Source organism: Gobius niger (assembly GCF_951799975.1).
Source record: "Gobius niger genome assembly, chromosome: 1".
Classification (NCBI taxonomy): Eukaryota; Metazoa; Chordata; class Actinopteri; order Gobiiformes; family Gobiidae; genus Gobius; species Gobius niger.
In genome coordinates, this window is record NC_136852.1 from 48,312,548 (window position 1) to 48,334,754 (window position 22,207).

At 40.1% G+C, this 22,207-nt stretch overlaps 1 protein-coding gene across 4 annotated transcripts; it reads right to left on the reverse strand.

The window, feature by feature from the left end:
• Positions 1–1,036: 1,036 nt before the first annotated feature.
• golga1 (golgin A1) lies at positions 1,037–21,872 on the reverse strand. Of its 4 annotated transcripts, none has more exons than XM_079567429.1 (24): positions 21,730–21,872; positions 20,551–20,861; positions 15,838–15,928; positions 13,954–14,028; positions 12,760–12,857; positions 12,646–12,678; positions 11,725–11,790; positions 11,376–11,545; positions 10,641–10,752; positions 10,476–10,559; positions 10,192–10,317; positions 8,948–9,043; positions 7,470–7,565; positions 7,084–7,179; positions 6,749–6,889; positions 5,130–5,204; positions 4,936–5,025; positions 4,755–4,857; positions 4,505–4,665; positions 4,246–4,401; positions 4,091–4,150; positions 2,872–3,096; positions 2,636–2,722; positions 1,037–2,436 (listed from the first exon to the last, which is right to left on the reverse strand). In XM_079567429.1, the coding sequence occupies exons 2-24, from the start codon at positions 20,677–20,679 to the stop codon at positions 2,356–2,358; spliced, it is 2,451 nt and encodes an 816-aa protein (XP_079423555.1). In that variant the 5' UTR covers positions 20,680–20,861; positions 21,730–21,872; the 3' UTR covers positions 1,037–2,355. The 4 variants fall into 4 exon arrangements, with proteins under 4 accessions (XP_079423555.1, XP_079423554.1, XP_079423556.1 ...); XM_079567428.1 differs by having other exon boundaries at positions 11,725–11,853; XM_079567430.1 differs by lacking the exon at positions 13,954–14,028 and having other exon boundaries at positions 11,725–11,853.
• Between the last annotated feature and the right edge of the window lie 335 nt (positions 21,873–22,207).

Sequence of the window (22,207 nt, forward strand, 5' to 3'; positions counted from 1 at the left end):
AACAGACAAATATGTTTATGAGAAGTTCACAGTAGGTGTCCCATCAAAAAGTGAAATGCAGTATGCTCTAGATTTATTCATGAGTGAAAAAATAAATATACAGTGAAAACAGATGTTGTAAAATCTACTTCAAATAATAGCTCACCCAAACTCCCTAAATAATATCAAGATATGTAAACACAAAATAATCCCCCAAACATGTGCCAAGACTCTCACTCTTAAAGAACTGAAACACATCTGAAGAAACTGCAATTTAATTTGCTGGAAAAGGTTAAGGTTCCATGATTATTAAATACTGCAACCACTTTTGTCCAAAAATTAGTTACATCCTCCACACGCTTATAAAGATCTCAATGCATACAGTATGTACACTTTAGATTTATACATGGAATGTACATTTGCAGGTAAAGGTAGTTCCCAAGTCATTTACAAAGCATTCATATTCTACTCACAAAGTTGCCTTCATTCGGATTTGTGTTAAAAAAACATCGCCTACATTGAAAAGACTGTGCATATGTGTAGGTTAACGCTAAAACAACCATATTGCAGCAAACCAGTTCTGCTTCTTGGTACATGCACCAATCAGTCGCACTTGCAGCTCATTCCAGTTCCCAAATATCTACGGTAAACACCTTGCTGAGACAAAAGTCAGCTGGATGCAGCACTGACGCAGCGGTGACAGAAATACACTCACTTTAATCCATAAGCACCAGGTCCGACACTAGGGCTGGGTACCGTGAAACGATATCTCTGAAGTATCAAACAAGTGGCTAATGCTACTGATAGTACAGATGATGTTTTGGGTCAGATGGTAGAGCGGGTCATCTTATAACAAGATACTGATATGTGAACGTGCACTGTTCATTTATTTATTTTCATTTTCTGGTTTCTACCATTTAACTATAATTTGGTTTAGTCGCGCATCTCTGTTTCTGTCATTCCTTAATTAAGATTAAAATCAATAAGAAAAGGAAAATTGGCTGTTCAAATCCTACAGGTGCAAACTGTCATTTACTCCTAGGGCAAACAGAGTCTGTGCACACTGGTTCATGAGTGACATTGTTAAAGGGGAAATGGCCACTTGATGGAACGCGCTTTGAGTGGCCAACAGAGGGAGCCAAGCCCTATATAAAAGTATCCATTTCACAAGGTGAGAGCTTATGGTAAACAAGGCTGAACTAACTTTAGAAAGGAGGACACTAAGTGTTGATCTGAGGAAGCTCCTTAGAATAGTTTAAAAAACAGCCAAGTACAGTTGACATAAAACATTTTCTGCTTTTGATACCAACTTTCAACACCACATTTGTGGGTCCATATAAAAGGCCACTGGTGTCCAAACTTTTTTACTCGGCAAGCTACTTCTACGAAATAAAAGAGCTGCTTATGCTTCGATGCCATGTTGTAAATATGTGACTTAAGTGGAGTTCAGAGGATATTTCAACACATTTGAAGATAATAACTTGAGCTGATAGCTTTTTTGCAGTCTGTGTTCAGTATGTTCGAAACAAAAGAAAATTATTATTCATTATTATAATGGGTCTCCTGCAGCAAAAGTAGCTTTGGCGAACTACTGGTTGGAGATCTCTCGACTATGCACTAAAGAAAGTTACTAGAAGTCCCATCACAGATAAATTATCAACATTTCAACTTGACACGGCATTGTATTAGAAAAAGATATTAACTGGTATGGAATCGACTGGAATTAACTAATCTCTTAAATTATGGTTCTGAGATTGAAGCAGCTGAGAAGTGTAAAAAAAAGATCCCCATAAAATGAACGATACCCAGCCCTACCTACCAACACATGCATGGCAATAGTGTCTGAGAAGAAGAGGCCACATTAATATGGAGAAGACATGTGCAATTTTGTAATCTGTTGTCTCACCCTCAACCTACTTACAGGAGGGCTAACACCTCTGCCACCTCAATTAGAAATATTTGTCCCCATAATCGCTTAATTAAAACCATTTTACCTAGCGTCCCATTCACGAGATGTTTGACATATCCAAGGTCCTTTGCAAACCCAAGTCTGAGCCATTGTTCCAGGAATTAAAATGAATTGTCAACAGAAGCAGCACATCATTGACCGTCATTCCAAGGCAACAATCTTGCACGTTAATTTATGATTGGCCAAAAACACTGAGCCCATGCCACCACGGCGATTTAGCGCATCCATACCTAAAATCCTCTCACCAGACAATTAAAACATCATCTGAAACTAAGATTAGAAAACGTTTACAGAGTCCGTACAGCCCTTGTGCCTCCACTGCGGTGCCGGGGAGCGGAGCAGGAGGCTGTGGAGGCAGTAAGCGCTTGATAAAGCTACAGTCCGCTTCAGTGTTATGTGCGCCCTCATCAGCTCCAGTTCGTCGAGCTGCCTGAGATAGAAGGTCGAATGATGCCCTTGGGAGAAGGCTTGGATCCGAACCAGGACATCTAACAGGGAAAAACAGGTTGTATTGTGAGTATTATCCCAGGCGAGGGCTTCAAAAATGAGAAACTATGTCAAAACAAGATATAAAAAGACCAAATACAGGCTGAAATAAAATGAAATAAAGTCAATCATAACTACCAAACGAACTTGCTGAAATTATCTGATGCTAATGTATTTGAAAAGGTATTTGAGGCCCCTAACCTTGTATTCCAAAGTTTGCTTTAACAAATCCTCTTCTTCACGGGTAAAATTCAGCAGAACAGACACCGCTCGTATCAAGTGGAAGGCCTACAATGAGAAAACAATAATGCACAAGTTACACAAATCCTACAGTATAATGAATTAAAAAAGAGCTCCATGAACTCAATTCGGGAACTAAATCTGGCAAATAATAATCCTGGCCCTATCGATTTAAGCTGAACAGTAGGTCTTCTCACCTCTGCCTCCCTGCAGGACATGAACTTGAGTATGACGTGTTTAAGATACTCAAAGTTGATTTCTCGCGAGTCGTTGAGGTCGGATGTGTTGGTGACGGTGGTGTTGGAGCTCGGGGGACTCGGCCTCGAGGCGGGGGCTGGATCAGGGGCGATCCGCTCTGTTCTTTCTGCTCGAGTCTCCGTCGTCTTCTCCTTCACTTCAGGCTCTCCTTCTGGCTTCAGTTTCTAAACGAGTCAATAAAGATATGTCGGTATTTTAGACACAAGGGCTTAAAATTTGACTTTTAATTACAATCCAGGCGATTCAAACATTTTAAACAATCCAAAGGTGTGTACCAAGAGCAGAAAACTATTTTGTCTGTTTAACTTCTTATAAATTTAAACGTTGCAGAAAGGAGCAAACATTGTCTATTGAGCCATAACAAATTAAGTACCTGTGGGGTTATTATTATTATTAATGGGGCAGTAATCCCACAAATCTTAGCTGATGACAGAATCTAAAGTTCTATTGATAATTGATGCATGGGATTTTATCCGTAACCAAAAGGCCATGACATACAGATTGCATGAACAGTTGTTTTGCTGAATGAATGCTGGGCAACTTTTACATGATCTGAAATAGAAATACTTAAAGCGGACAAATCCTGCTTATGGGGCTGAAAAAAAGACGGAAAAAACATTGTTTCTGGAGAACTGAACTAATGCTGAGACCAAGTAAACACTAATTAATTATAAATGTATAAACTAGTACTGGAATAATTCTCTTCCTCCTGAGAGAGGAGGTTTGAAGCAGTTGGACCGCTTATCTCTCCTACGCAGTCAACACTTTCCCTTCAAGGCCAAGCCACGAAGCTAAACCAGGTAAGGACTGAGCTCTCTGGTCTCTCTCGTCCTTCCTGTCCCCAAGAAAAAATCTGCACGTGACCTTGTGTACTGTGTATTTCCAACGTCTTGCTGTTTTTATTTATGTGCTCGGAACTGATATAATGTTGGATTATGGGCGTTCAAAATGTGGAGGACAGTTTGGGGTTTTAACAATGTCACAATTGTATCAAAGAAGTACAGAACAAAGTGCTGACAAGGTAGAAGAAACTGCTAAATTTAACAGCTCTGCTATTCAAAACTGCGTGAAATTAGTGAAACACAACTCAAAGTCTGTCAGGGAACTGGTAACTCTTTAGATACTTTTCATCAACAATAAACTTGTACGAAGCCTCACCAGCTCTTTCTGCAGCGTCCTCTTCAGTTCTGCTAATCGTTGCTGCAACTGCTTTATCGTCTGCAAACAAACAGCAATACGGTCAGTGGACAATTTATGAGAACAGGAGGCAAAGTGAACCCCCGTTTTTTTTAGGTGAGTTAAAGGAGTCTGACCCTGTTTTTCTCAGACAGCTGCTGCTCCAGATCTTTGTTGACCTTCTGAAGGTGGTCAAGGTCGTCCACTGTGACCGAGCCGTTCTGTTCCTCCTCACAGACCTCCGGCTGCTGCTGCTCCGTCAGAGTCTCCACCTCCACCTCCAGGTACGACATCTAGACACAAGACAAGAAATTGTGAATGTATTGCTATATATTGTGCATACAGGATGACGCACATGGAGGAAGAGGAGGGCGTTGTTGAATGGGGAAACCGTACCCGTGCCTGACAGCTGTCTAACTGTCGAGTCTGACTGAGCAGCTCCTCCTTCAGAGACTCCAGCTTATTGTCTTTCTCCGCTTGTTTTTGTTGAAACTCTGCTCGATGCTTCTCTGACTCTTCTCTGAGCTGCTGTAGAGACTCCTGTCCAGCCTGTACCTCTGAAACAAGAATCCAAATCCAAATGAGTAAACCGTGGACGTTCCTTAACATTAAGGATGACGCTGATACAGACAATAAATGTGTTTACCTGTGTGAAGTGTTTTAATGCACTCTTCTTTCTGCTGTAGTGTCTCTGTGACTGTGGTGAGCTCATGCTGGTTTGTTACTAAGGATGCTGTCAGCTCGGCAACCTGGGAAAAAAAATAATTAAATGCACTTGTTGTTTGTTTTGAGTTGTTGAACAAAAATCACAAAGATAAGTTACTGACCCGTATCTGTAGCTCCTCTTTCTGTCGTCGAGTGTCCTCCAAAGCTTTTGTGATTTCTGTGCAAATTTTATGTTGGCTGCTCACATCGGCCTGAAGGCAAAAAAGTAGTTTAATGATATGATATCTAATGCAGTTTAATGATAATTATTATAAATAGTTTGAGAAGTTTCTCAGTAAATATAATCTTTTCTGACCTTGGACTTTTCAAGATCCTCTGTCGTTTGTTTCAAAGTGCATTCAGCTTCCTCGCTCTTCTTCTCTAAATCAACCTAGCAGAAAAAAAGTCGCAGATCTTAAGATAATGTAAGCACAATGTCAAAAAGTAGACAAGGATTTATATGAAAAACAGCACCATTTATTGGAGTCAGCCAGCATGAAAACAGAATAAATAATATTGTCTAACAGCAGCATTAGTGTTGTATCGACACACATGACAAAACAAAGTCACTAACTATGGGTAAACCATCTTGTAATTGTGTTAATGTAATTTGCCGTTTTCTTATGTTGGGCAGAAAAATTAATCGCAATTAAATCAAAAATGTACAATTTCAATTGTCATTTACCACATTGCAAAGGTTGTAACAATTCTTGTAGTATAATTCAAGATCACCTAAAGTTCTGTCTCCATATACACCTGTCACGATAATGACTATATCGACTTATAGTTCAATAAAAAAACAGATAAACAAATATAATTTTGGGCTTGATATTTATCCTCTGTACATTTATAAGCATTTCCCCCCTATTTCATCTTTGTAAAACTTTTTTTTAACTGAAGCAAATTGAGTTACATTATATTTCATGTTTATTGCAGCTTGTGTGGTATTTTTGGATATGATGATGCACTTTTAGAACAAAGGTTTATTGTCATATTTATGCCTGAGAGTTGACAGTATCCAGTATCGTTGGAGTCAATAATATTGTTTATCTTGATGCTTTCTTACCTCAATATATCCAACTTCAAATTTGTTATCGTGACAGGCCTGTCTCCTTAAGGCCGGAGTAGACAAGGTTGTTTGAAAGTGGGCATATATTTTACCCCCAAAAAACCTGCAGCTCCCTACTCAATTTGCTACAAATCCTGGGGTCGTACAGCATATATTTATGAAAGTTATTTCCACAGGATCATTGACAAACAAAATACCATATTTGCACTATTTTCGAGTTCTTAAATCCGTCTTCTCTGTTATGTGCAATGTATGTATGTCAAAGAAAAGAGGAAAACATCAGGGGTGCCTGAAGACAGACGCTGGCAATCCAGATTTGGCACAGGGGCCTGACGTTGCTTACCCCTGCAATAATAATTGACCAAACATACAAGCTCCTGCAAAACATGTTCTGGAAGAAATGTGATTGTTGTATTGTTTAGGAGTTCATCTTTAAGTTTGAAATGTTTATTTGTGTGAACCAGGCCTGTCACGATAACAAATGTGAAGTTTGATATATTGAGGCAGGAAAGTATCGCGATAAACAATATTATTGACTCTTATGATACTAGATACTGTCAACACTCAGGCATATAAATGAAAGAAAACCTTTGTTCTAAAAGTGCATGATCATACCCCAAAATACCACACAAGCTGCAATAAACATGAAATATAATGTAACTCAATTTGCTTCAGTTAAAAATGATATTGTTTATCTGTTATTTCTTGAATGATAAGTCGATACAGTAATTATTGTGACAGCCTGAACTGTGAAGAAACTCTTTTGCATCGAAAGAGAAATGGCAAATCTCGTCACAAAAATATTTGCAAATTGTTATTTTTATTCCAATATGGCGCGGCCCTATGTTGTCAAATTGTGGGCGTACCACCGTCTGCTGCAGTCTCTGGTTGTCCATCTCCAAAGCGCTGACGTTTTCCTCCAGTCGTCTGCATTTGTCCTGACTCTGCTGCTCCAACAAACGCAGCTGTTGGTCCAAAAAGGCTTTCTCTGCCACCCACTCTCCCCTCTGGAACACAAGTCACAAAACACTGATCATTTGGCAGCTCAAATGACACAAGACACTCTCATTTATTTCAGCCACAGTTAGCGCTAAATGTCCAGAGCCAAGTGGGTTTTTTATCATCATCATCATCAAAAACAATTCACAATTGGCCGAAGCAGCGTTTGTTATCAGGAACGATTTTTCAGGGTAAGAATCACCAGCTTTTCTGTGCACTGCTCCCTCTCTGTGATCTGTTGTTGAGCGCTCTTCAACCTCTCGTTGCCGTCCGACAACTGCAGCTCAAGACTCGAAATCTGGAAAGAAATGTACACAATAAGCACAACTTGAGAGTGCCATTATCACTGTAATATCTCCAAAAGCAATACATGTTCATCCATACATTTTCTTTTGTGTGGAAACAGAAAGATGTGAGTGGCAGTGGGTGCATTTAGAACAAAAGCCTACTCTTCATAGTATCATCATTTTAATGAGTAAAACCTGGTGTCGGCAGCTTGTCCGTTCCCATCCCATCTCCTCCCGAATCCCAGATCTAACTCGTGCTCTTAATAATCCCTGTCACTTCTGTTGCGTGAGCGTTTTTCACCTGCGCGTCTGTCCGCTCTCTGTAGGCCCTGGAGGAGTCGTCTTTGTGTCGGAGCAGAGTCTGCAGCTCGGTGATGGTGCTGCTCAGTCTAGACACCTGGAATTAAAATGGAAAACATGCTGCTGAAATGTGCACAGATTTATGAAATGTGTAAAAATGTTCACAATTAGCAAATCGCAAAGGTTGCTCTGATTTATGATACAGAAATGATGTGACTCTGGGACCAGGTGTGATTTCTTCAAGTTCACAATGGCCGTGATTGATGGGCAAATTAAAGACAAAGGACGGGAAATTCCATTACTCATTATGTTTTTGAACCATAAAACATGCATTTGAGTGATGTCACACCCCAGACCTGTACGAGTGTGCGGCTCCGCATTGTCAAAACATAAAACAACTTTCCTAAACCTAAATTCTGCTTAACCTCTTAACCCCGACCTGAACCACATTTTCTATGGTTTTGCTTTACTCAAATTTAAAAGCTTCTTGAAAAAAGTGTCAAAATAGCAAGAAAAATTACGAACGAAAACAAGGATGAAAATGCAACAAAAGAGTGAAAAAAGTGATTAAAAAGTGACAAAAATGTGTGACGAAAAGGCAACATTAAAACCTACAAAAGGGCAACAGAAAGATGACAAAAAGGAAACAAAGAAGCGATGAAAAGTGACAAAAAAGCAACAAGAGTAACAGAAAAGTGAGAAAAAACGGACAAAAATGCAACCAAAAAAGCCAAAACAAAGCAACGAAAAAGTGACAAAAATGTGACAAAAACGCAACTGTTAAGATGAGTTTTGTAGGTCTTGGCTTTCAAATGAGGCGTTGTACTGGCCTACAGGCTGTAAAATGTTATGCACTTGGTTAGGGTGGGGGTTAAGAGATTAGTTCTTCTTACTTAATTACAGTAAATCAATGTTTTGCTTCAGTTTATATCTGACTGTTAAGAAGCAACCTTCATTTGTGTTAATTCCCATTAATTCCCTTGAAAAATGTCCGACGTTGAAAATTCCCGGAATTTTGCTACCCAAACATCTGTTTCTTTTACATGTTTTTATGGACCTCTTGAGTCTGAAATATAGATTGATTTATTGAATAAAGCTGCCGGGAGAGCAGTGATGAAAGTGAATGATTTATCCTTGTCATTTTTGCCACAAAAATCTAATGACAAAACAACTTGGTTGAGATTTTTAATTGTAGGAGAATCCCAAAAGGTCAACACGACTGCGGTTGTTTCAATGTTTGCATGGTTGGAACGGGACAATAACAAAATATTCTTAGAGAAGATGAAGCATCAATAATAACGACCTGTTACGCAGGTGCATACTCGCGGTATATTTAAGAAAATGTTGGATTCATAAAAAAACTTTGAGGTATAATTGTTTCAGACAGTCACACAGAGGTCACCCTAAATCCAGCGCTATAGACACACTATTAAAACGTGAGAAAAACCAAAGCCCAGTGTTAAGTGGCAGTGGTGTTACCTGGGTCTCCAGAGAGCTCACTGTGTCGGCGTGGTCGGTCCGAGCTGTGACCAGCTCTGCTCTCGTGTCCTCCAGACTTTGCTCGAGACTCGATTTCTGAGGATTAAAAAGAAAATAAAGATAAGAAAGAAATAGATAAGAAAATATAAGAATTATGACTTCCTTTGTAATTCCAATAATTATGTATTACACAGTGGGTTAGGCTAACACAGAGCTTGGAAGTTAATATAAACTTGAGAATTATTGAGGCAAATAAGTCTTGTCTTAGTAGAAGAGGAAGAAGAAGAAGAAGAAGAAGAAGAAGTAGAAGAAGAAGTAGAAGAAGAAGTAGAAGTAGAAGTAGAAGAAAAAGTAGAAGTAGAAGAAAAAGTAGAAGTAGAAGAAGAAGTAGAAGAAGTAGAAGTAGAAGAAGTAGAAGAAGAAGAAGTAGAAGAAGTAGAAGTAGAAGAAGAAGTAGAAGAAGAAGTAGAAGAAGTAGAAGAAGTAGAAGTAGAAGAAGAAGAAGTAGAAGAAGTAGAAGAAGTAGTAGTAGAAGAGGTAGAAGTAGAAGAAAAAGAGGAAGAAGAAGAAGTAGAAGAAGTAGTAGTAGAAGAAGTAGAAGTAGAAGAAGAAGTAGAAGAAGAAGTAGAAGAAGAAGTAGCAGAAGTAGAAGAAGAAGTAGAAGTAGAAGAAGTAGAAGAAGCAGAAGAAGAAGTAGCAGAAGTAGAAGAAGAAGTAGAAGAAGAAGTAGAAGAAGAAGAAGTAGGAGAAGTAGAAGAAGAAGTAGAAGAAGAAGTAGAAGAAGAAGAGGTAGAAGAAGAAGTAGAAGTAGAAGAAGAAGAAGTAGCAGAAGTAGAAGAAGAAGTAGAAGACGAAGTAGAAGAAGTAGAAGAAGCAGAAGAAGAAGTAGCAGAAGTAGAAGAAGAAGTAGAAGAAGAAGAGGTAGAAGAAGCAGAAGAAGAAGAAGTGGCAGAAGTAGAAGTAGAAGAAGTAGAAGAAGAAGTAGAAGAAGAAGTAGAAGAATTAGCAGAAGAAGTAAAAGTAAAAGTATAAGAAAAAGAAGAAACTTTATACTTTACACTTAGATAAAGTGTGTGGTTTTGAATGGGTTTATAAATACTTTTAGTACAGCACCATGTCTTAGAGTCCCTGGTGAGTTTGTAAAAGTCAAATGGCCACAGAGCAAGACCACAAATTAAATAGAGTACAGTATAAAACAGTGAAAGTGAATGGGCGTGAATAATTGAACAAAGCCCAGTGCTGACCTCCTGAAGCAGCTCCTGCAGGTGCTCGTCCTGACTCAGGTTTCCTTGAAGTCTTCTTTCCAAAGACGCCACTTTCTTTTGCAACTCCAGCAACGTCCTCTCCTTCTCCTCGTCCGTTAAAGCCGCCTGTCGATAAGTCAGTAACATTTTAGCTCTTTACGAACGAACCAGTTATGAATATAAATGACAAGAGGCTTATATTAGGAAGCAGCAATCATATGCGGAAATATAAAAGTATGTGGTAAACTTCTGAGTTCTTGGAAAGCTCTGTTTATGTCAAAGACCTTTTGTTGTTGTAGCTTCACAGCGTTATGTTGAGCTTGTAGTTCTTCTAATGATTTCTCCAAAGATAAAGTTGTGTTCTGAGACTGAAAAACACAAACAGGTTTCACTTTTGACATGTACAAATACGGGGTGGGTTTAAAGGTAAAAATGTATTATGGTCCAACCTGCTGAAAGTCCTCGGACACCTGCTTGATAATGGCTTGAAGCTCCTCGCATCGAGACTCGAAATCCATGATCTTCTTATCAGACTCTTCTCTGAACAACAGCAGCTCCTCCCTGAAACAGAGGTGCAGTACACGGAAATAAAAAATATATACAAAATACTAACAACGACAGAAAGGCTCTTGTGGATGAACCAGCAGAGGCGTTGGACAGAACTCAAATGTGCAAATTTAACAAATAAAAAGGGTTTAATTGATCAGAAACTGTGACTTTGCCTGTGAAGAAGTAGCAGAGTTATGCTGTAGTTACAGGGAAACTGTATTGGAACAGTTGAACTACACTTGCAGGACTCTTGAAGGGGCTGAATGAATGAAAGATTGCTTTGCACCTCGTTTGTGAAATGTGCTTCAATCTTGGATTTTGGACTGAGCTGTACATGAGGATCAGCAATGCAACAAGGAAACATAAGACTTATTACGATGACTGCCGCTTCTGCTCTCTTCATTCATCAGGAGGAAGACGCAGCACAGTGGCACTGACACTAATACAGCCTTTTCTCACTTTTATACCGCAGCCTAACAAATGCAGCCGAAGCAACAGGCTACAAGGTTGCTACAAGGAGCTCAAGGTTGTGTTTGCACAGGATCGCAGCTGCGGCAACGACCAATCGGGCCCGTATTGTGTAACGAGTAATACAGAGCATCATTATCCCCACAGTCCTTGGTTTCTCCTCTAACCTCTCGATCTCCAGCTCTGCGTTGAGGCGGCAGCTCTCCTCGTGCTGCTGCTCCAGTCGCTGCAGTCGTCCTCGGGCTTCGCTCAGACCTCGCGTCATGGACTGGACCTCGGACTCTTTCAGCTGTAGCTCACGCTCCTGTTGGCCCAACTTCTCCTCTTTCTTCAGCAGCTGATCGGACATTGGAGAAATTTAGATACTGTAGTTACCTAAAGCAATGACTTGAAAGGCAAAATGATGTGCTCCTACATTTAAAAAGACCTACTGTGTGACATTCGAGATGTTTGTAAATGTGCTATATATAAACGCATCTGAATCAAACCGGCTGACGCTCTGTGTCTGTTCTGTACCATGTGTTTGACTTTGGCGAGCTCCTGCTGCTGGAATCCCTCCAGTTCATCGCGATCGTCTCGTTTCTGAAAAAGAGCCAGACTCTGCTCACTCATTTCATTGAGCTGAGCAGACAGCGAGGCCTTCTCCTGAAAGGGACAGACAAAATATACATCTAATGTATATCTAATATATATCTATATATATTTTTTACATGAAAGACGTCATTTCTGTGACATGGACATGTTTTCCAACTTCTGACCTTATTTATTCAGATTATTTTGGCTTTGCTGTAAACCAGACATTCCCAAACTCTGGGACATCACGGCCCCTTATCATTCCAAAAACTCTCATGGGGCCCCCAATAATAATTATTTACTCCATTCAAAGGAATTTGATATTCTTTTACAGCTAAAACTACATATAAAACAACATGAACCAATTAAACAAGAGTTTAAAGTGGTACATTTCAGCTAATAAATGTACATTTCATTTTAAAATACAGTTTTCTTCCATGTACTTGTTTTGTAGACAAGCTTTGGGGGCCAACCTGTAGTGCCTCTTATTGACAAGCTCCCCCTAAAGTACCTTCTAAATATGACAGTCCTGAATAAATCAACCCTATACCCTTCATACAGCGCCTAATGACACGTTTAGAAGCATCATACACGGGATTATAGGACACATCGGCACACTGGCATTGGCCTCTATTTGATGTATTTCTATACATTTTTATGATTGAACTGGTGGATAATTTGTCATTCTTCTTCTATGTAAATCTAACTTTATTGAAAAAGTGACCCATTATCAAAATATGGGATCGGGACAAAGGAAGAAATGGCTGTGTAGTGCAAACAAAAGAAGGAACGGTTGATTGATTGATTATACCTGACAAGATTTTATTATTTCAGCTAAAAAGGACTATATGTGATGGCACTTACCGTTTCTACTGCTTCCAACTTCTCCATCCATTCCTGTAAAGCAATCATATCATATATGACATATTTAGACACAACCACCTGATATTTGTTTCTGCACGTTCTGTAGTGGTTTACCTGGTCCTTCTTCTCCAGAGCCAGAGCCATGCCTTCCGCCATTTTGACTCGACTGGCAACATGGGTCTCATTCTGGTCCTGCAGTTTCTTAATCGAAGCTGCGAAAGTGGCAGAGGAGGGACAGACGGGAAGACAAAAAAACGAGAGGGGCAAGTTTTTATGCAGCCAAGAGGTGGATTTTATCAAATGAAATTATGCAAAGACATTCAGCCAGTGTTAGTAGCTGTAAAGTTAGAAAAGTCAGGATTTGTGAGCCGCTTATTAAAAGCAAAGAAGTGACGCATGAACTCAAACTGTGCGCAAATATATAGCTAATCACGTCATTTTAAAAGGAAAATATTACGTAATATTCAATAAATAACAGTCGAAAGAAAGAGGTCAAAAAGATACTGGCAAAAGCGCATGAAGTGTGAATTATAACAAGCCACTGGTTCAACCTGCGACTAACACGATATACTCTGTACATTCGACACTTTGCTGCTGTGGAATCAGGAGGAAAACGGTGGTACGGTGGTACAGCGGTTAGTGCTCGTGACTCACAGCTAGAACTTCCTCCGGGTACTCCAGTTTCCCCTACCACTAAAACATCTATAATGGGCCAAAATGAATGTAAGTCATCTACAGTACATCCTGAACGCTGCTGCTCAAGTCCTGACAAGAACCAGTAAATACGACCATATTAGTCTAGTGCTCAGGTCTCTGCACTGGCTTCCTGTCACTCAGAGGATAGACTTGCTCTGCTTGTGTACAAGTCACATGGTCAAGCACCAAAGTATGAACCATCTCATAAACCGTCTCCTGCTGGTCCCAGAGCATGGACTAAACACGGTGTGATTTTGTCTGCCTTCTTGTAATTTTATGTAACTGCGAACCACTTTGAATTGCTTTGTGTACTAATTGAGCTCTACAAATAAACTTGCCTTGGCTGCACTAGGTTCAACATTACGAAGGAGCATCTGCACAACTACAAACCCTGATGAAATTTTAACTTCACACAGGGTCGCATCAGCAATGCTGATGCACAAACGCTTTGATCGAAGGAGGAGGAAGCAAACAGGAAATGCCTACAATGCTTTGATGAAAGAGAAAGCCTCAAACTTCAGGAAAAGCCTTTGATGCAAAAGAAAAGTTTATTGTAAAGAGTGAAGCAACAATGAGCGGCCGATAGGAAGCGAGGAGGAGGGAGGTACGTACAATCCTGATGCTTTTCTAATGCAATTTCAAGCTTGTCCTTGGTCTTCTGCATAAGCCTCAGCTGCTCAGCGTAGTCTAGTGTCGGGAGGAGGAGGATGGAGGGATGGAGAGCACAGACACAAACGAGAGGAACCACCACGAGGAGCGAACGAGGACAGGGAGAAAACAAAAGGGAAAATATGGGTGAGAAATAATGAAATAGGTTCAAAACTAACAATGAACTTTCGACAGCAGAAGACTGTGGGAAAAGGCTTTATTATTAACAGAGCACACCCAAATCAAACAACAGTCAGAATAATGAATAAGACACAGTGTTTCCCACAAATTTCACGGTGGCACACACATTTATTTGAATCATTAAAAAAATAAACAGGAAGCTCTTTAAATGAAACATCAGTTTCAATTCATGCAAGTCCAGTTGTTTCGTTTTAGTGTTAGAAGGTTGAATTCAATTCAACATTTTTAGAATCGCAATGTCACTTATACAATCTTTTTATTACAATAGTATAGTTGATATGCATTTGTGAGACCAAAACAAAATGTATAAATTGTACTGCTTGTTTTTAGACTATAGAGGGCCACCACCATTGCACACAGTCTATTCGATTAATGGGAAACACTGAGCCAGGTTTACCCACATATAAATTAGTTCCCGTCAAAAGTTTGGAAATGCTTTTATGATGTATGTATTGTTTTTCACTTTATTTTCAATCAAGACTATTTACATTGTAGATTCTCAGTGAAGTCATTCATTTATGAATGAACACATATGGAATTATGTTTTCAACAACAAAAGTTTGTTTCATTACTGCTGTGACGGCCCTGGTGTTAAAAGCCTGAATACCTAGTGGGAAGGGGGGTAAGTTTGTCCCCACAGTAGCTCCTCCTTCTCCCTTTTTTGTCCAGGTGCTGACGGGTTCCATCTCCGATTGGCTTCTCGTTGGGCATTTGTGTGCGCCTGTGCGGGTGCTGCTCTGTGCCATTCCGTCTGCGACGTGCCACCCTGTTGGACTCTCCCTCACAAAACTGTTCTACATTTGTAAATAAACGGCGTATGTGCGGCCTTTAACCTTCCTGTGCCTTGCGTCCTTGTCACTTCGTTGAGCCGGTCGTGACAGATTGGGGAGACATTTTCTAAACGGGCCTCATGATGTCGTCAACAGAAATGGCTTTCTCTTCACAGACTGTTGAAAACCATTTCAGGTGACAACTTTATGAAGCTCATTGAGAAAATGAAGGGTGGTAATTTTGAACAATTTAAAATATATATATTTCTAGTTATTTGATCCTTTGTTTTTTCCAACATAATTCCAAGTGTTCATTCATCGTTTAATGCCTTCAATGAGAGCCACACAAAGTAAAGAGTGTTGAAAATATAGAAAATCCAATACATAAGAAGCGTTTCCAAACGTAAGCAACATGCACTTGAAGTATATACTTGTTATTTAATCACTTTCAGATGTATGGGGAAAAACTAGTAACACAAACGATGCATAACGCACTAAACTAACAATTTCATGCAATGAGTTTGCTATTTTTGGCGTAACTCCTCATCCAATGTATGTTTCTAATTCGATAAAACCAAAGTCATCCTAAACTGGCAAAAGTCCTGATTTAATTACTTTGAAATATAGTGGAGCGGCAAAAGCCATTTCAAGGACCGGCTTTGAACCGCCTGCAGTGAATTAATGCACTGAACGATTACAAAGCCGTTTTTGATGACTCACACACTTTGGCTGTGGGTATTGGGCTTTTAACATTAATTTTACGTCAAGCAGCTTACCCATTTATGAACTGCCGGTCTCAAATAAATGTTTGCTAAAATTCTGTGGGTGGCACAAAGACTGCATCCATCATGTAAAATCCAGTTTGGTGGAGACTCACCTGAAAGCTTGGCCTCGAGTCTTCGGATCTGGTCGTTTCTTCGAAGGAGTTGAGCGGGAAGATCGTCTCTGGAGCTGCTGCCGTCAGACGCCTAGAAAACATGAAAGACTTCAGTTTACAAAAGACACAGTTTCAACCAGAGATATCCTTCCACAGACAAAATCGACAGCAAAATTGGGATCATGTAAAATTCTGCTTGTCACAGAATCCACATTGTCAGTGATGCGGTCACTGTATTGGACTATTGTCGTAAAGAGAGAGTTGTCAAATCTCTCGATTTACCGGTCAATCTACAGCACGTTCCCACCCTCACATATGGTCATGAGATCTGGGTAGTGATCGGAGGGACAAGATCGTCGATACCAGCGGCCGAAATTAGTTTCCTTCGCAGAGTCACTGGGCGCACCCTTAGAGATCGGGTGAGGAGCTCAGTCACCCGGGAGGTAGCCTGGCATCCAGACTAATCTCCGATGTTTATTAATTAATAAACAGGAGACTAGTCTGGCGACCCTGTCGTAGAAAAGCTACTGCTTGAGGCGGGACTAATGTGGGACAACCGAAGCGCATAGCAGCCAATGAGAACATAGCGGATGTGACGACAGAAACAGAGACAAGAAAGTTGTAGTAATTCGGACATTAACAATGGCGCTCCTGCCACACGGAGTTCAGTAAATGACTTCTGTCGTTTATGTCAGAAAAACTTAAGAATACAAGCATACCGGAGCATTACATGAAGTGGTTGCTTGTGTTGAAAAACTACAAAACAAAGGTGCAACAATGTGACGCCCGTTCAGGGAGCTGCTCTGATTGGTCGGTAGGCTCCATATCGCTGCGTCACTTTCTTTGAAAGCGCGCAATGGAGTGTTGCCAGACCCTCTTCTGTAAAGAAGCGGAGTCTGGTTGACGAGACTACCCGGGAGGAGCTCGGAGTAGAGCTGCTGCCTTCCCAGAACATATGATAGATAAGCCTGGGCATCTCTGCTCAAACTGCTGCCTGTCCCGACCCCGGATACTGCGGAAGAAAATGGATGGACAAGATCGTGGATTCAAGCGGTCAAAATGAGTTTCCTTAACATCGAAAGGGCATCTGATTCGGATGCCTCCTGTTCGCCTCCCTCAGGAAGCTGCGTTTTGTCTCGTACGGCAACGAAACGCATATGATGCACCTCCTTCCAAATGTGACTTCACGTCCATGTGCTTTATCAATACGCAACGCAAGGAAAGAGACAAACACCTTCAGTCTCCAAGGTATTTTCAATTAATCTATTGTTCCAATGTTTTAGTGCTTTTGTCTGTTTCACTTGTTATGTTCTTACATTTAAAAAAAAAGACAATATATCACAACATGAATGCAGAGGAGCAACACAGAGGTTTTGAGGGATTTTCCTTGCGTCAGAGAGACGGCCTAAAGGTGGGCGGGGCTGGGCACTGGACTTTCAGACTTAAAGCAGAAGAAAATGAATGGATGGATGGCTATTCCTTTTTGTGGACATATGTATAACCACCGATCGCACCAATCGCATGCTATGGATGGATGCGTGATTAAGCCAATAAACCATCACTTTATTGGCTTTAAAAAATGCAGAGGACACATTTGGACACACATGCAAAATAATCCAGGGAACAGATTACAGCACTTCATTAGTGACCAGAAAGAACAGGACTACTCAAAACTATGTGAAATACTACAATTCTGATTCTGAAGATATTGTGCACAAACAAAACCCCACACAAACCTGATAATGTAAACACAATATGAATTTATTACGGCAAACCATTTACAATTCCCCTCTCAGCCTCCTAAAGGGCCTGCACTCGGCAAAACACTCCTCCATTGCAGCAGCATTATCAGCATATCGTCTGACAGCACTGATTCTCCAAGAGTCAACGCTCACTAAATAATTTAGACAAGTGCAACTGAGACTCTGGAGCGCGGCTGTTCCTGAGGGGCATCCAAATGAGCTGCTCCAGTGAGATTATGTATTTACTCAGGGATGATGGATCAGACCAGATCAGATCAATGAGCACAACTTCAAATTGTTTACAAAACAGTGTTGACGCCGGGACACAAGCACTTCAGCTGAATGGTTCTGGACAAACAGGTAATCCTGTGAAGGAGTGGGAAATGTTGACCATAAAAAATATATATATATTTTTTGTGGTTTGTCTGGATAAATGGATTCTTTTGCAAACGATCAGAAATGTAAAAAAAAATATTAAAAGTGACGTTCGAAGGGCTGAACAATATATCTTAAAAATATTGTATTGCGATATTAGATATTGCAAAATCTGTATATCGCAACATCACTAAAGTCTTCATCTGACTGAGATTGGCAATATTTTTGCAAACTCTGCCAAAAACAAACAATGTATTGACCTTATAAATGTGTAAAAGCTCAGTTTTAGTTAAACATTTACTAACTTATAGGGCTGCTTGATTATTGAAAAAATAATAATCACAATTATTTTAGTCATAACTGAAATCACAATTATTCCGGAGGAACGATTTATTTGTTGCCTTTAAAAAATAAATAAATAAATAAATAAATAAATAAATAAATAAATAAATAAATAAATAAATAAATAAATAAATAAATAAATATATATAATATATATATATATATATATATATAATATATTTGTTAATCAAAAAACTATGCTGAATATGTTCTGTTTTCTGAATAGTCTTAAAAGTACAAATGATTTAAAGTTTGCCTCGATTGAGGAGAGGTCTCCATTTCACACCTGCCCCCTGCTGGCCAGCCCTCACACCTGCACAAGTAAACTGAGCAGTGCGGCCTGATGACATCATCACACAACGCAGTTTGTGTTCATGTCAGGCAAAAGCATGAGCCATGGCACGTGAAATGCGAAGGGAAAATATTCCCAGAGGCATGAAATAATGCAAGTTTGCTTTGCTTTGTGAGATCACTTAGGATGGACAAGCGGGAGGGCATCCTTAATAATTGTTTTTTTCTATAATAAGTTAAAAAGATGAACATCCTCATCATCATCAACCAAACATTCAGTAAGTACAACTTTTTTTGTTTTCCCTTTTTGGAATGCATTGTGCTGAAGTGCTGTCTAGTCAAGACTTGTCTACTGTATTGCGATTCTGTCTTGGTGTTACCTATGGTTTGTTCGTCTTTATTTGGGTTTTTTAATAACTACATTAAAAAAAAAGTCAAAAAACATTTTTTCTAAAAAAATAGATTTATCGATTATGCTGATTTTACACGAATTGCACAGCCCTACTAACTTAATTCAAATGTAGTCTTGCATCCCGATCTAGTGTTTTTTAAAGTCTTCTTTTGACAAAATGTTTACTGAAAAACTAGTTACTTATGATCTGTGTTTAATTTGGATGGAACATATCACGTTGAAATGGTTTACTGAAATATCGCAATAATATCGTTATCGCAATATTGCACAGTCGCACACTGCATGGTACTTTACTTTCAGCCTTGATTCGTGTACATATTCTTTATATATTTATATATTTTTTTGCTACTTTTTTTGTTCAGGGTTTCTGCACGTAAAGTTTAAGGCATTAACTGCTTAAACCCCCCTGAACCGAGCACATTTTTTCCTGGAGAACTCGGGTTAAGGTTAAGGTGGGGTTTAAGAGGTTAAAAATCACTGAAAAGCATTAAATCAATTTGACACAATATTTGGCTCATCTCCAGATGACGCTGATGGCCATAATCAAATTTACCTATGTGCATGTTTTCGGTTAATGGGGGAAACACGGTACACCTTCTTGCTGTGAGGCAAAGCGCTAACCACTCAGAATTTTGTTTGTTGATTCCACTGAAATATAACTTCTAAAAATAGGAATCAATGCAAGTTTGTAGAGTTCAACACTACACTATCCTACTAGCACGGAGACAAGTGGTATTTGTACTACGTTACTTCATTTTTGAATGACGTGTTGCAAAAGCTGCGCAATTTATTATCCTTTATAAACAAAGCCACGTCACACCCTGCCCCAGAGACCTGAAGGACCTGAAATGTGACACCATTTCCTCTCGCATTAGCTCTCCATAAAATCATTATGCAATCGTAATCTGATGAAGACGGTCATGAACGAGAAAGTATACAACAAGCAGGACATTTCTGAATCAGGGCAGAAACAAAATAAGGCTACAACAGCGCACTATGAATGCTGCTAATTCTCCTCCAAGCAGGCACACACAACTACAGTCCACTTTACATAACCTATTTCAATCTACAATATAAGACTTGAGTAGCACTTATGCTTTCAAAACTGACATGAAGTGAGTTGGATTTGATTAATAAAACAGGATCATCGTTTGCTACTTCACTCGAAGCATAATCTTGAATCAGGTGAGAGTTCACATTCATTATCTCCTCCTGGTGTCATTTATTATGCTCGGAGCATCACGGGGAGGACACACGATCCCATTCATCGATGCATTTAGGGCCACGCGGCAGTTTGGGACGGTCCTGGGGGCGCAATTACCAAGGACGTAAAAGCCTGTTGGCGGGACGTGAGAGGGGGGTTGGGGGGGGGGGGGGCACTAATGCAGCTGGACCGGAGCCGGCATCAGGGGCTGCAGGAGGAGAGCCAGCTGAGTGGGTTCAATCATTCCATAGAGCAAAAAAAACGACTTTAGATTGAAATACATACAGAAAAGCCAAAATGTACTTGGATCATGCGCTGTAGTAATTATTGATGCAGCAGCTACTCACAAAGTCATCCCCAGAGTCGGCGCCGACCGACGTGATGGACTCCTTGCTGATGGTGCGGGGGATCCTCACCCCCGTCCGAGGAGCAGTGGCCGCCTCCTCCGCGATCTTCTTCTTGAGTTTAGCAAACATCTCCGAGCCCTTTCACCGTCCCTCCGTCTGTAAGTGCTGTGAGCGGCTTCTGGCGAGTTCGTTTTTGCCACAGAATTCATGGAGCGCACTGCCCCTCCGTCCAAGAGCCGAGGAGACAGAGGAGTAGATTTCTGTCGTGTAGGTCCAATGGAACTGCAAGCGTGGCATCCATGTTGTTACAACTGTAAAAGAGAGGCATGGCGAGTACTTTGTATTAAAAGTAAAACCACATGAAATTGGTTACAGCGGAGTGGTAATACTGAGCATCTGGAGTCCAGCAACATTTTTAAAAATGTTCTTTTAAATTAGTGTTATTTGGTGACAAGACTAGAGGCACTGAATATTACTACTTTTTGATTAGGCCATTTTTTGGAGTACAGTGTCCCTACCTGGTCCCTCATATAAAGCTCTACATAGTTGTTTTGATCAATATAGTACAGTAGCCTATAGATGTCACCGTTTGTGATGAATAAAGATATAAAGAAATCATAATTTGTCAGGCCAATTCTTAGTTTAAGTCAATGGGAGGTCACCATAGTCTTCTCTATTAACCCATTAGACATTGTATATAGAAATCACTCAGTCTGGCAGAGAATCAGTAATGCACCAATGCACACAAGACTTTTTCCTGCATTTGCAATACACCTTGCAACTCAAATTGCTAAATGCTTGTTTATGAGTTAACAACATATAATTTAACATTGACTAGTCATAAGGTTTTTTGTAGCAGAGGAGCCTTTTCTACAAGTGGCTTGCTGCTTCTCAGGCTTGAACATCTGAAAGTGAAGGCATTTTATTGGCAGCTTGTTGATAGATCTTGGCATTTGACACAAGATAAACGCGCACCTGTGAGGCTAAATTGCAATCGTTGCCTGTTCGCATACATATCACCCTTTCTGTCAACACAAACCTTGGTCATAACACGTAGAAAACCAGCTTTACGGAGCCTGTTAGCCCCTCTGGCCACAACAATAAGCGACAACGATACCATTTCAACCGGGGTAACATTAGCTTCATGCAGCTAGTTCACCAAAATCGCTTTCCTCTTACCATTTTAGACGTGAATAAACACTCGTCCGTTGTGTTTCTAGGTGATGATAATCCGTTTGATCGCTGTTAAATCAAAAGGGAGCAATCGTGTTGACAGTTCTCCGACTGACAAGCTGCTGCTGTTAGCCGCTGATGCTACTGAGCTACACGTAATCAGAAAGAGGCACGTGACCGCGTACGTCAGGGAGAGGGCGGGGCTGGCAGGCTATTTTATTTACATTTTATTTAATGCGTAATTACTATTATTTTAATGTATACTGTGGTTGCCAGGGAGGCTACGCAATAAGAAAGAAAAGCTTTGTAGTGGAGGCAATTTGAGTGTGTGAAAGGATCAGATATGCCTCACAGTAAGAAGGTCAAGAGTTCGATCCCCACCTATGCTGGGCTTTATGTTCTCCCTTTGTCTGCCTAGGTTTCCTCCAGTTTCCCATTCCACTAAAAATATGTACAAAAGGTTCTCCTCTGGGACCAGGACTCC

What these genes read in the sequence shown, in the direction of transcription:
- golga1 (XM_079567428.1), bottom strand. Translation starts at nt 20,679, where the DNA reads ATGTTTGCTAAACTCAAGAAGAAGATCGCGGAGGAGGCGGCCACTGCT. An exon ending in AGTTGGAAGCAGTAGAAACG is followed by an intron (nt 11,854 to 12,645) that starts GTAAGTGCCATC and finishes TGTCCCTTTCAG; the next exon opens with GAGAAGGCCTCGCTGTCTGC. An exon ending in AGCAGTGCACAGAAAAGCTG is followed by an intron (nt 6,890 to 7,083) that starts GTGATTCTTACC and finishes CTTGTGTTCCAG; the next exon opens with AGGGGAGAGTGGGTGGCAGA.